Source organism: Schistocerca gregaria, chromosome X (assembly GCF_023897955.1).
Source record: "Schistocerca gregaria isolate iqSchGreg1 chromosome X, iqSchGreg1.2, whole genome shotgun sequence".
NCBI classification, from domain to species: domain Eukaryota; kingdom Metazoa; phylum Arthropoda; class Insecta; order Orthoptera; family Acrididae; genus Schistocerca; species Schistocerca gregaria.
In genome coordinates, this window is record NC_064931.1 from 446,277,376 (window position 1) to 446,292,175 (window position 14,800).

The following is a 14,800-nucleotide window of genomic DNA, read 5'->3' on the forward strand; positions in this document are numbered from 1 at the left end:
CCTGAATAATTTCTTTTATCTCATCATACATTTCTTCAATTTCTTCGTTATCTGCAGAGCTAGTTGGCATATAAACTTGTACTTCTGTAGTAGGCATGGGCTTCGTGTGTATCTTGGCCACAATAATACGTTCACTATGCTATTTGTAGTAGCTTACTCGCACTCCTTTTTTTTTTATTTATTATTAAACCTACTCCTGCATTACCCCTATTTGATTTTGTGTTTATAACCCTGTAGTCACCTGACCAGAAGTCTTGTTCCTCCTACCACCGAACCTCACTAATCCCCACTATATCTAACTTTAACCTATCCATTTCCCTTTTTAAATTTTCTAACCTACCTGCCCCATTAAGGGATCTGTCATTCCACACTCCGCTGCGTAGAACGCCAGTTTTCTTTCTCCTGATAACGATATCCTCTCGAGTAATCCCTGCCCGGAGATCCGAATGGACGACTATTTTATCTCCGGAATATTTTACCCAAGAGGACGCCATCATCATTTAACCATACAGTAAAGCAGCATGCCCTCGGGAAAAATTACGGCTGTAATATCCCGTTGCTTTCAGCCGTTCGCAGTACCAAAATAGCAAGACCGTTTTGGTTAGTGTTACAGGGCCAGATCAGTCAATCATCCAGACTGTTGCCCCTGCAACTACTGAAAAGGTTGCTGCCCCTCTTCAGGAACCACACGTTTGTCTGGCCTCTCAACAGATACCCCTCCGTTGTGGTTGCACCTACGGTACGGCTATCTGTATCGTTGAGGCACGCAAGCCTCTCCACCAACGGCAAGGTCCATGGTTCATGGGGAGAGGATATATATTTTATTATCCATAATTTGAGCCTGTTAATTGAGGGGGGGTCCTTAGGTTAGTTAGGTTTAATTAGATCTAAGTTCTAGGTGACTGATGACCTCAGAAGCTAAGTCGCATAGTGCTCAGAGCCATTTTGAACCATGGTCTATGGGTATGCTGTGGTGCACTGTGCTCCTGAAAAGTTCAGCCATGAAGTATTCCCATCAATATTTGTTTGTCTAAACGGTATTTTCCTGTACCGAAAATAAGGTGTCATAAAAATTAAGTTTTAATTTACACATCGCACAGCCGTAGAACTCTTTCTATATTCGTGAATGTAGATGAACAAGAGATAGGAAATACGGTTCTGAAGTAAGAAAATGACAGACATTAGATGGAACAAGACATTTGGAGAAGACGACGTTAATTCGTAATTACTGAGACTCTTGGCAGACCATACCATGACAAAATAATTCCACCTTATGTACTAGATGTATGAAACAAACGAAATACCCTCAGATTTCAAGAACAATGTAAAAACTCCAGTTCTAAGGAAGCCAACTGCAGATAGGTCTGAGTAATAGAGATTCATCACGTTAATGATACTGCTTGATAGCAACACGAATTAGTTGCAGAAGAATAGCAGGTCTGGTAGAAGCAGATCTCGGGGGAGATCCCTTTGGATGGCCATGCTGACAAAGTATCGTAAAAGATTAACTATGAAAAGTAATCTTCTGTTTACAACATTTGTAGATGGAGAGGAAGCTCTTGCAATGTTGACTTGAAAACATTCTTCGAAATTCTTAAGGTACAAGAGATAAATTACCTGACGTTAAGGACTGTATACAACTTTACAGGGAATCGTACTGCAGTTATAATACTCGATGGGCGCAAAAGGGAAGTAACAGCTGAGAGAGAAGAGTGAGACTGAGTTGTGTTTTAAACGCGATGTCTGTTTTAATTAACTGATTTGTTGAATGGGTTGTTCCCAATCGCTAATGAGTAATTAATGTAAGACTTTCTAGGGCTAAGGAATGATGAAAATCACAAACGGCCATTATTTGAATAGTTAGTAACACAATTTAAATTATATGAGTGCGTGGTGTCTGTTCATTCGGACATGGAGCTGACAGCAGTGATCCTCTTCATTTTGCATTATTAGGATTGTTTAAAACTGAATCATCTTCATGGATTACTGACCATAATTTCATGACTTCTGCTATAGTTTCTGTTTCTCAGATTGCCTGCTGCAAACATTAATTCAAGCAAGCGTGACCATAATTATCTAGGAATATGTGTACGGAGGGGTATAAAATGTAACGACAACACAAAATTAGTCACAGGTATGGAGGGTAGCAGACTGGGATCCAATCGAAGAATCCTCAAGAGAAGGGAAGTAGTTTACCAAATTCTGTTACTTGTCACATAGGTATCCGTACTTGATAGGACTAGTAGAGGAAATATATATTATCCAAAGAAATGTAGTACGTTTCGTTACAGGTTCATTCAGTAAGCGTGAAAGGGTCCCTGGGATGCTCAGAAAACTACAGCGTCAGACCCTCCAAGAGAGACTCTCCCCATCATGTTGTGCTTTAACGTTAACGTTTTGAGAGCGTACGTTCCTAGAACAGAAGACCAAAATATTGTTTCCTGCTACCAGCATCTCGCAAAAAGACCATGAACGTAACATTAAAGAGATTCCATATCACACGGGTTTACCAGAAACCGTTCCTCCAGCGAGACATTAGCGACTGCAACAGGTAAATGGGAATGTGAGAGTGATTCACAAACTACTCTTCTCCATACACCGTAAGATATTTGCGGAATATAGATGTATGTGTAGGACTCGAACACACAAGTACTTGAAAATCACACCTGAAAACTCAAAAGCTGTGTATTCCGATATGATGAAATCGCACATAAATTCAAATCGTTGTAAGAATAGAAAATTGAAGAGTAACACCACAGCTCGGTTGGTTTGTCGGCTGGCTGATTGATTTGGGGAAGGGGACCAAACAGCTAGGTCATCGGTCCCATCAGAGTTGATAAGGATGGCGAAGGAAATCAGCAGTCCCCTTTCAAAGGAACTATCCCGGCATTTGCCTGGAGTGATTTAGGAAAGTCACAGTAAACCTGAACCAGGATGGCCGGACTCGTGTTTGAACTGTCCTTCTCCTGAACGCGAGTCCATTGCGCTAACCACTGCGCCACCTCGCTCTGAACAATAACTCGAAATAGCTGCTTACACCAATGCATAATTTTTCCACAGTAATTCCCCACATATTCTTGTGAGGGTAAAAATTATGTATGTAACAAAACATTAGAAATTAGATATGTGCATAGTACATTATGTTTCTCCATAATTCTAATAAACGGTTTCCTTGTATTTTTTGTTTTAATTTGGACTATATCCTGTGGGAACACTTGTTTTGATTCAGCGCATAGCATAGAAACACGTGTTCTGTTCCTATTGTTGTGAAATGTGGAAAAAAACCCAAATGCCAATTATAGGAAGAGGAACAGCGCCAAAAATGGAACCAAAACATAACACATAGATATTCGTCCTCTCATCCTGCCATTGAAGATGCCCTGGAGAGAATAAAGGCGAACCGCATATGGCGCGAAAATTGTGTTTCGTTCAGTTTTAGTTAGACGGGCGAAAAGTAAAAATTACAGTATACCACAATACTACACCCAACTCAGGAAGTCAGGTATACAAAAGCTGAATACGTTATTTGCTCCTCAGTACAAGGCATGTTTTACCTTTCTTCACATTTAGGAAAAACTTACATTTCCGTATTAATTTTGCGATTTCAGAAAAAGGCTTTAGCATCCAAATTATGAGTTACATCAATTAAAGGAAGTAGTAATAACATACATCGAACTTCTATTACAGGTCTGGTTAGAGACAGAAATCGTAAAAATGTTCCCAGCAATAACACTTCCCCTACTTACTTTACAATATTTTACTATAGGTAGAAGAGAAATGTAAATTGAGAAAATACATTAAGATTGGCTGAATAAATTTATTTTCCTTCTCAGAACTTATGTAATTTATCATGTCGTTCATTAACAGAATTTATCATATATCTTAGATAAGCGAAATAGTTTCAAAATAGTTCAAACGACTCTGAGCACTATGGGACTTAGCATCTGAGGTCATCAGTCCCCTTGAATGTAGAACTACTTAAACCTAACTAACCTAAGGACATCACACAAATCCATGCCAGAGGCAGGATTCGAACCTGCGACCGTAGCGGTTGCGTGGTCCCAGACTGAAGCGCCTAGAACCGCTCGGTCACAACGGCCAGCAAAATAGTTTCAGTTCACATATTTATAACACTGATTTTTCTCACTTAACTTTTTAATCGAAAGTTAAGATTTGTCATTTTGATAGGTAATTAAGACTCTGTTGGGCTACAGCGAATTTAAAATCTTTGTTCTCACAAAATACGCAGGCACACGTATTTACTTTTGTATGTTAGCAGCAATCTGGAAAAACAGTATCGTACGACAGATGCACATAATTACAGGCCCATATCACTTACATGCTTCTGTTATGGGGTTACCGTATACGTAATATCACCTCTTAAGAAAGAAATTCTCATCTGTAGGAAAGAGTATGAATTCTATAAACAGAAATCATGTGAAACTCGGCCTCCTCTGTTTACCCACGAGCTCCAGAGCGTCATAATTAACGGAGCACAGGTTAGTGTCCTATTCTTTGACTTCACCTATGGACTCGATCCAGATCTGCACAGTTAGTTAGTCAAAGAAATACGAGGTAGCCAAGTATCGGACAAGCGTTGTGACTGTATTCTGGATGTAAGAGAAGTTAGAACTCAGTACGTTGTTCTTAATATGACAGAATCTTGAGATTTAAAAGTCGCTTGGGAAGCACCCACGAGGAGTGTTACAGAAACGTCACGGTTCACGATGTATTAAACGAATGATAACGCGAAGTACAGGAAGACAAACACAGGACTGACAATTATTGCAGGACCGGAAATATGAATAAATTAACACAATGGGCTGTGTAGAGATGGACTGCTGTTTGCTTAGACGACTGACGAGCAGTCTGTGGAAACAATGACACTTGTAACATGTAGAAGAGCAACCTAAGATGGAGACATCATATAAAACCAGTTGTAGGAAAAATACCAGACAGAGATTAATTAAGGAAGATTAATGATATATAATCCATATAGGAACATTAAATTCTCTTGTGGAGTATACTTATTGATGTAGATGTAGATCTAAAATATTCTCTTAGTTCAAATAATTCCTATATGATATTTCACACGTGTGAGTGTTATATCAGCGTGCTACGTTTATTTTGTTATAGGTTACATTATATTTCCCGCAAAATATCTGAAATCATGTGCCATATGAACACTGAAACTTTCATGTTATATGCCCTCAGTATTCAAAAGTATATCAGGAAAGAGTAGAATAAATCTGTCCTGAAATTTAAACAGAATGAAAATGCCTGTCCCGAAAATACACTGGTGTGCCGAACTGAAGTACGAAAATAACTTCGGCATGCAGTGTCACTGCCAAATAACATATCTCGATGAAGGTTGATGCATATATAGAAAGAACTACTACAGTATAGTACAAAAGCTAACTGAAAGAAATACGCTATTAGGAAGGAGCAGAGAAGTGGCACGTTTATTCAACAACGATAATTGCGCTGAAGTCAGCACGATTCATATGGTTCAAATTGCTCTGAGAAATATTTGACTTAACATCTGAAGCCATCAGTCCCCTAGAACTTAGAAGTAATTAAACGTAAGTAACCTAAGGACATCACAGACATCCATGCCCAAGGCAGGATTCAAACCTGTGACCGTAGCGGTCGCGCGGTTCCAGACTGTAGCGCCTAGAACCGATCGACCACAGCGGCCGGCCACCGCGATTCATTACGGTCCACTGGACAAGGCGAAAATTGGTTGTTAATAGGATGTGTGGTCACCATGGATGGCAATTCAGGCTCTGCAACATGCTCCCAAGTTGGCCACAAGATTGGGATAAGGTCTACTGACATCGTATTCCATCCCTCCACCAGCAAGGCTGACAACCGCTGAATGGCTGTCAGTGCATGCGGACGTTCTTCAGTACGTCTTCCCAACGCATCCCACACACGTGGTCGACGGGATTTATGTTGGTGAAACGGGCAGACCAGTCCATTCGCTGAATTTTCTCTCGTTCCAAGAGCTACTACAACTGAACTGTTCGATGCGGTCGCGCATTGTCATAAAAAATAAAGAGGTCACAACCGAATGCATACGTGATGTCACGCACGTCGGGAAGGAGTACAAAGTCACAATAACATTGACCGGTGAGTGTACAGCGTTAAAAGATTTTGAAGTCAGTACGCTACATTATGTCTCCCCGCACCATACACCCGGACCACCTCCAAAACGATCATATTCGACAAAGTTCCTGAATGCCTTACGTGCTCCTCCCTTCCACCACATCAGGGTTCGTTCAGCATTGTCAGACTTGATCGTTTTTGTGGTGCAGGTTTTGTGGCGTGGGAAGGCAAAATATTGCACGGGAGTCCTGACCTTTATATCTTTTACCACGGTACAATCGCCAGTCAATGTTTGTGTGACTCTATTCTCCCTCCACGTATGCGTCATTTCAGTGGTGCATTCGATTCTGACTTCATTTTTGTGAATGACAATGCGAGACTGCATCGAACTGCGCCGATGGAAAGCCTCTAGGTACGAGAGGATATTCGGCGAATGGAATGACCGGCACGGTTCCATTAGTTAAATCCCATCGAGCACGTGTGGCATGCTTTGGGGAGACGTACTGCGGCACGCTCACCTGCACCAAGGACCATAGAGCAGTTGTCAGTCGTGCTCTTGGAGGACTGGATCCCACTACCGGAACTCTTTAGCAACCTTGCAGTCAGCATAGGAGCTTGTTGCAGAGCATGCATTTCTTTCGGTGCTAATAAAAAACCCTACTAAGAATCATGTCGCCAGCCGCGGTGGTCTAGCGGTTCTAGGCGCTCAGTCCGGAACCGCGCTTCTGCTACGGTGGCAGGTTCGAATCCTGCCTCGGGCATGGATGTGTGTGATGTCCTTAGGTTAGTTAGGTTTAAGTCGTTCTAAGTTCTAGGGGACTGATGACCACAGATGTTAAGTCCCATAGTGCTCAGAGCCAATTTTGAAGAACCATGTCCCACCTTTTTTAATGTCCGGAAGACCAGCATAAATCGCGGTGACTTCGTTGTCGTGATTGTCTTTGAATAAAAGTGCAGCGATATTTTCTACATATGGTCCAAGTTTCATACAGCCATATTCCTTGACAGTGCCACACGCGAAAGTTACCTTCGTCCCTAATTTATGCACACGATTGTATATTGATATACTGGATTATATGCTATTCAACTTAACACATACCCATCATGCATTACGATTTTAAGCACCGTGATATTTTCCAAACAAGATATTGGTTTGATTTTCTTTCTTTTTGTAGTTAATCACGGATGCTTATATTTGAAGTGGATACGTTTCTATCACATTTGTCACTGAACTATCTTATTTCCCTCATTATCACTGGAATGTACTGAGGGAAAGGATAATGAGCAGCTTCCTGTGTGACTCTGAGTCCTGAAGTCTGTATCCAGCTCGTGGAAATAGACGAAGAACTCGCTTAAACATTACATGTCTTGAAAGTAGCTTCAGCGAATTCTGCACAGTCCATTTATGAAAAGGAACTGACATAGAAGAAAATGTCGACGAGACTAATAATGAAGCAGCACTTTGTCGCAATGTAAAGCACTCTTGGTTCTTAATGCACAGTTTGTTCTCGTTACTTCTATATGGCCGAGGAGCCTGGAAACATTCTGCTATGTCTACCGAAACAGAATACAGTTGTTACCGCTTAGAGCTCTCAGTTGGAAATACGTTAAGTTGGTTCAGAGTATAGGTTGTTTTATAAAGAGAAACGTCTTGCGTTTCATTCTGTGTCAGGATCTTATATGACAAACACAAATGCGTATCAGTTGTAATCCATCAACCTGGAAGATACATTAAAGCCACAAATTAATTACCGTCACGTCTGCCCAAAACATAGGATTTCTATTTAATGTCTTAGGCTGTTCGTCTTGGATTACACTCTAAAACTGTTATACGCAGTGCACCCCATTCAGTTTCTAAATACACGCCTCCATTTCCTCAGTTTTATTGTCTCTTCAGATGATGTTTTCAGAAACTGTATCTCTAGTGGTTTATTGATTCGACCTTCTGGCAGGACTGCATTAGGTGTTCGCCATCCACATTACGTAATTATAGTATCAGTGTCCCCCCCATGAACCATGGACCATGCCGTTGGTGGGGAGGCTTGCGTGCCTCAGCGATACAGATAGCCGTACCGTAGGTGCAACCACAACGGAGGGGTATCTGTTGAGAGGCCAGACAAACGTGTGGTTCCTGAAGAGGGGCAGCAGCCTTTTCAGTAGCTGCAAGGGCCACTGTCTGGGTGATTGATCTGGCCTTGTAACACTAACCAAAACGGCCTGGCTGTGGAAACTACGGCCGTAATTTTTTGCGAGGGCATGCAGCTTTACTGTATGGCATGGAGAGCTGCATCAAACCAGTCTCAGGACTAAAGACCACAACAACAACAACAACAACAGTATCCGTGTATTCGGGATCGATAATGACACTGTCTTTCTTACAAAGACTGATTCAGTCTCTAATCTTACAGGACAGATTCATAATTTTATTTAGTGCTCCACCATCACCTACAATGGATTAAATTTTTGATTTATTTCACCAACCATAATATTTCATTATGTTTGCAGATATGTTCCGTGAAGTCTAAAACAAAGAAGGTTTTATCATTACTTTGCTACGCACCTTTCTTGAATGTTTAATTAATAAACTGATTGTTTCATTATTAAATATCCTGAAACGATAGCAGTCCGCAGATAAAATACGGAATGTTTTGTCTTTCTTGCAGGCTACAGATTCAAGAAGTATACAAACGTTGCATCCGGCTGCTGCGTGCGTTGTATGTGCCACTGCCTGAAGAGGATAATATCAAGTCTATTACTCGTGCCAACAGACACGTGAGTACCCCTGAAAGTGATCCTATTGAATATACTTCATTTAGTGTAAATGTTAACAATAATTCTTAAAGAATATGCTAATGGTTAGCGTCACAGGAGAATAATAGTGTGTCTGACTCAAACTAAAGTAGATGAATGTTTAATGTGAATTACTGATATAAGAAGGGTGAGGTAGAGTTTCGATAGTAAGTTTTACACTGTAAGGTCAAAGCTAAGTGAACTCATACACAGTTTTCTGTTGAACACCTAGAACTCTGTGCTACACATCTAATCGATTTTGTTCCCAAATCGGTTTTTATGTTCATACACCTTCAAGTGACACTCAATATTCATTCCTAAAATTTTGTTTCTGTTCTGTATTTAAAGAAGTTATCATCAAATTTTAATTTAACAGTGTCATTTTGTCTCTTAACACTAAAATTCTTGCCATTTGTAGTCTTTATATTCAATGTCACCTTAATGCATATTGACAAATCGTAAGTATACTTGAGGGCTTCATTAGCTTTCTCTGCAAGAAATATTCTGGTTTCTCAGCGACTATAATATTGATCTCACCAGTAAAGATAATTTTATATCGATGACTATCACAACTGGGATTGTCTTCCACCTATGACGAACAATAATGGCGTTAATATATTGTTTTAAATGTTACACTAAAGATTTGACCTTATTTGAGATTTGTGTGACTTTACTCTCTTTGCTTGTACCCTGTCTGTTAGTACTGATTGGAATCAGTCATTAGTTGCTGCCTCTTTTCCCTAATGATTCTATTTTACTTAGTAGAGTATTATGATCTTCAGTATTGAAAGATCGAAGAACATGCCTGTGACACCCTGATCCTTGCGAAGAACATCAGATAACACTTTTGTAAAATCTTCTACAGCTGTTTCTGTATTTGTAACACTTCGAACCAAAACCGTGATTCATTTAGAAGATGGTATTTACTTAAGTAATTCGTTAATCAGTCTTCCGTAATCGGCTATATTATTTTAGAGACTACTGACAGCATTGAAATGATCCAGTAGTTTTCTCTGTCTTCTGTATTACCTTTTATGACCAGACACATGACTATTGCCTACTTTGAATAGTCTCGAATGTTCCCTAATGCTAATGGCTCATTTATTACGTTTGTTATGGAGCTTTTATTCTCTGTGTCTATAGTTTCATCACACTGATTGGTGGATTATCTAAAACTGCTGACAATTAATTTTTTTGTAGAGTTTGTGCAGTTTTACTGTCTTCATGTTCTGCGGTTCGTAATAACGTCATTGTATTTAGTGCACAAATATTTATAGGCGTTGTATGTCGTTTTGGGAATTCGTGTTGTAATTTCTCTGCAGTAATTAAAAATGTTCACTGACATAGTTTGGTGACTGGTGTGCATCATTTATTACTTATGCCCCTCGCTTATTAGTATGTTATCACATTTTTGTTTGTCTCTTCACATTTTTTGTTTAATCACGTCCCAGAGGGTTTCGCACTTTATTTTTTGAGTAGGTATGTAGTGATATTGTGGTGATTACAAAACGAGTCAAATTCGCAAAGGACTTGGCAGCTTGAGCTCACATATCAGCATTATGTTGCACTCCCTCTGACCTAGACGCGCGCAGTTATTCTGTTGGCTGGGGTACCATAAAGTCGTTCGGTCCTCTCCTAAGACAAGATGGCCCAAAAATCCAGATACTGCACTATTCGAATAGTCGCTCATATTGAGACCCATAATGAGGTCCCTTTCAATATCTGTCATGTGTTCATAACGCTTTCTCACACGATAACGCGGCATCTTCGTGTCAACAGTGATCACTCAACATGTGCCGCTGTTAACACGCTTTATATACACTACCTGGTCTGGTAAAAACATCAAAAGCGACCAACGCATGTGCACTCCAGTGGCCGTTCTACTGCTCACAGAGAACTACAACTCTAATCATGTACAGAACCACCGATATTGTGTGCATGTATGAAATTACACTGACATCCGACCGTGTATTCTGGGTACTTCTCATTTGTTTCCGGCGGAGTGTCTTGTCTGTTAATGACTTTTCCGCAGAGATCAGCACTCGCCTTCAAACTTTTCTGTACCTTTTTAAGAAATGTGAGAACTCTGGCTTATTATGATTCTTTTTTATGGAACTGGGTTACTTAAGGTTTGACAAATCTTTCTGACACCTGATGTTTTCCAACTGTTTGTGAGTCATAGGTAGTGATGTCGATATATTTCGAAGTGTGTTTTCAAATTTCTATTTAAATTATCTTGAGAACTTATAGAACTATGAATTTATATTGGCTTCTTGTTACACTTCGCCACAAATTTGGTTAGCTAGTTGTCCTGAGAAATCTTGTGTCTTAATCACAGATAATGGTTTTTTGTATGCCTGTAGTTCAGGAATGTTTTCCGTATTCTTCTTTTTACTGACTTAGATCTTTCACAGCTATATCACAAAAAATCCCTAGCCATAATTGTTGCCGCCAGTTCGATTACCGTTGCAGTCATTGTAGTTACCCTTGTTGTACCATTGACCACAGCTTTGTAGGTACCCATGTTACACTATTGACTAAGAACGACAAGTTACAATTGTAAAGGTAGTCTTTACCGTGTTACTAGTTTCATTTGTGATATTGTTTATTAAGTTTATGTATCCGCACCAAATTATTTCAACTTTATCCATAACTTATTTGAAGTTAATGAAAAAGTGTCAAAACTACCATTGGGTGTTCGATAAATGGTGAAAATCATTAATTTATTGTTGATGTCAACACGACAAACAATGTCTGGAAGTGTCCTTTAAGATCTAACGTTACCGACCGGCCGACGTGTCATCCTCAACTCTTAGGCGTCACCGGATGCGGATAATAAGCGGCACGTGGTCAGCAGACCGCTCTCCTAGCCGTTGTATTCTTGATGCCAGGCCCTGTTAATTCAATAGCAGAAATTTCAGTATGCCTGTTTTCACTTAACGTAATAAAATAGTATCATTGTTTAAACTTTATTCCTTTTGTCATATTTTCTCCATCACTTGAAGTTCCTCAAGAGTAATAGTCGGTCCTTTCATACAACGACAATATCATATACTCTATTTCTTTGTCTCTGCTCCAGTCGTCAGTAACACGAAGTGCTATGGAGTTCAAAGACAGGAGCTGAAACTCAAATTGATGTATTTTATTTCAGGAAAACGTATGCTACATTATTCATGTCTCCAGTCAGTGTTAGCATGTGTCGAAGGTTTTGTGCAAACGACAACGTATCGCTCAGCAATAGGTGGATAATCTTGCCGGGAATATCTCACATGTTGGACAGATCCAGTATTTTGTGTCGACTGCTGAGGAATAGTGTGATGATCACTAATGGTGGACATGTTGGTTCCAATACGTTGTTAACTATGCAATCATCTTGACCTCCATCTACAGCACGTCTCGGCAATTGGTCACATGCTCGGAAACTTAACTCAAATGTGACAAAGTGTCTAACCAACTACATCTCTTACCGAAAGACTCTAACATTGGAAATTTCTGACAGAATATGTGTTATGAACTTCACTTCCATGTGCTCATGAAAGATATCCGATAACAGAATCTTTAAAGATATTCATAGTTTGTTTGTAACACTGTACAGTAGACGTCCTTCTGGATTTTACATTGGTTTGATAGACAAGATTATACACGCTTGTAGATACATTTGTATTAATATTAGAGTTTGTGACAAACACTATTGTATTTAGAGACTTCAATTGCCTGCTATCACTGTCATATTCTTCTACACATGTACTGGGGATGTATCCCATCAAAAGACATCGTTTTCCACAGTGAATAACAGCAGGTTCCACTTTTTCCTCATTTATATCTGCATGCTCGTGATAACTCTGCTATTCACAATAAAGTGCCTGGCAGAGTGTTCAATGCACCACCTTCAAGTTGTCTCTCTACCGTTCCACTCTCGAAAGGGGCGCCGGAAAAACGAGCACTAAAATTTTTCTGTGCGAGCACTGACTGCTCTTATTTTAAAGCGCTGATCATTTCTCCCTAGGTAGGTAGGCGCCAACAGAAGGTTTTCAATCGGAGCAGAAAACTGGTGATTGAAATTTCATGAGAGGATCCCGTAGCAACGAAAAATGCCTTTGTTTTAATGACTGCCACTCCAATTCGCGTATCATGTCTGTGACTCTGTCTCCCCTATTTCGCGATAATACAAAACGAGCTGCCCTTCTTTGTACTTTTTCGATGTCATCCGTCAGTCCCACCTGATGCGGATCCCACACGGCACAGCAATACTCCAGAATAGGGCGGACAATCGTGGTGTAAGCAGTCCCTTTAGTAGATCTGTTGCACCTTCTAAGTAATCTGCCAATGAATTGCAGTCTGTGGTTTGCTCTACCCACAATATTATCTATGTAATCGTTCCAATGTAGGTTATTTGTAATTATAATCCATAAGTATTTAGCTGAATTTACAGCCATCGGCTTTGTGTGACTTACCGCGTAACTGAAATGTAGCTTCGAACACAGTATATGTTCCAAAACACTACTGCAAGTCGACAACCGGTCGTTGTGGCCGAGCGGTTCTAGGCACTTCAGTCTATAACCGCGCGACCGCTACGGTCACAGGTTCGAATCCTACCTTGGGCATGGATGTGTGTGATGTCCTTAGGTTAGTTAGGTTTAAGTAGTTCTAGGTTATAGGTGACTGATGACCTCAGATGTTAAGTTCAATAGTGCTCAGAGCCATTTGAATCATTTTTTTTTCTAGTTGACATTAGTGATATGGGCCTGTAATTCAGCGGTTTGCTCCTACAACCCTTTTTGAGTATTGGTGTGACTTGAGTAATTTTCCAGTCTTTAGGTATGGATCCCTCTGTGAGTGAGCGGTTGTACATAATTGCTAAATATGGAGCAATTGTGTCAGCATACTCTGAAAGGAAGCTGATTTGATACTAACTGGACAGGAGGCCTTTCCTTTGTTATGTGAGTTAAGCTGCTTTGCTACACCGACGATGTGTTTCTCAGCCTGGCAGTTATTCTTGATTGGAATTCAGGAATATTTACGTAGTCTTCTTTGGTGAAGGACTTTCAGGAAACTGTGTTCAATAACTCTGCTTTAGTGACACTGCCATCAGTGACTTTACCGTTGTTATCGCGCATTGAAGGCATTGATTGCGTCTTGCCTCTGGTGTGCTTTATGTATGACCAGAATCTCTTTGGATTTTCTGCCAGATTCCGAGACAGAGTCTCGTTGTGGAAATTGTTAAAAGCATCTCGCATTGAAGTACACGCTATATTTTGAACTTCTGCAAAACTTTGCCCATCTTGGGGATTTTGCGTTCTGTTAAATTTGGCATGCTTTTTTCGTTTCTTCCGCCACAGCGATCTGAGCCGTTCTGTGTACCATCGGGGATCAGTACCATCACTTATTAATTTATCTCTTTGAAATCATTCCACATCTTTTCTACGCTTTCATGATTATATCGGAAATAGTGAAGACTGTCTCTTAGGAAGGCGTTAAGAGCATTTTTATCAGCTTTTTTAAATAGATGTACTTTGTATTTCTTTTTTATGGTTATAGGTGTTACGGCATCCAGGCTGGCAGCACTTGCCTTGTGGTCACTAATCCTGTATTCGTCACGCTAATCACTATTTGTCCAGGATTATTTGTTGCAAATAGGTGAAGTATGTTTTCGCAACCACTTACGCTTCAAGTGGACTCATGAACTAATTGTTCCAAATAATTTTCTGAGAAAGCATTCAGTACAATTTCGGATGGTGTTTTATGCCTGCCGCTGGCTTTAAATTTCCATAGTGCATGAATTCCTAGCCTCTAATTAATTCTGTTTAGCCATCTTTGTCGAGATGAAGGTGTTAGTACCACGTGCCTAGAAGATATACCTAAATTCCTGCGGACACTTCGTCTCGTGCATGGAATTCTCTTA

At 40.1% G+C, this 14,800-nt stretch overlaps 1 protein-coding gene across 1 annotated transcript in view; it reads left to right on the forward strand.

The window, feature by feature from the left end:
• LOC126298226 (uncharacterized) overlaps positions 1–14,800 on the forward strand; it is a 329,545-nt gene that overhangs the window by 253,640 nt on the left and 61,105 nt on the right. The window contains exon 3 of the mRNA XM_049989530.1: positions 8,772–8,880. Within this exon, the coding sequence (XP_049845487.1) occupies positions 8,772–8,880 (109 nt within the window). The remainder of the gene's footprint in view (positions 1–8,771; positions 8,881–14,800) is intronic.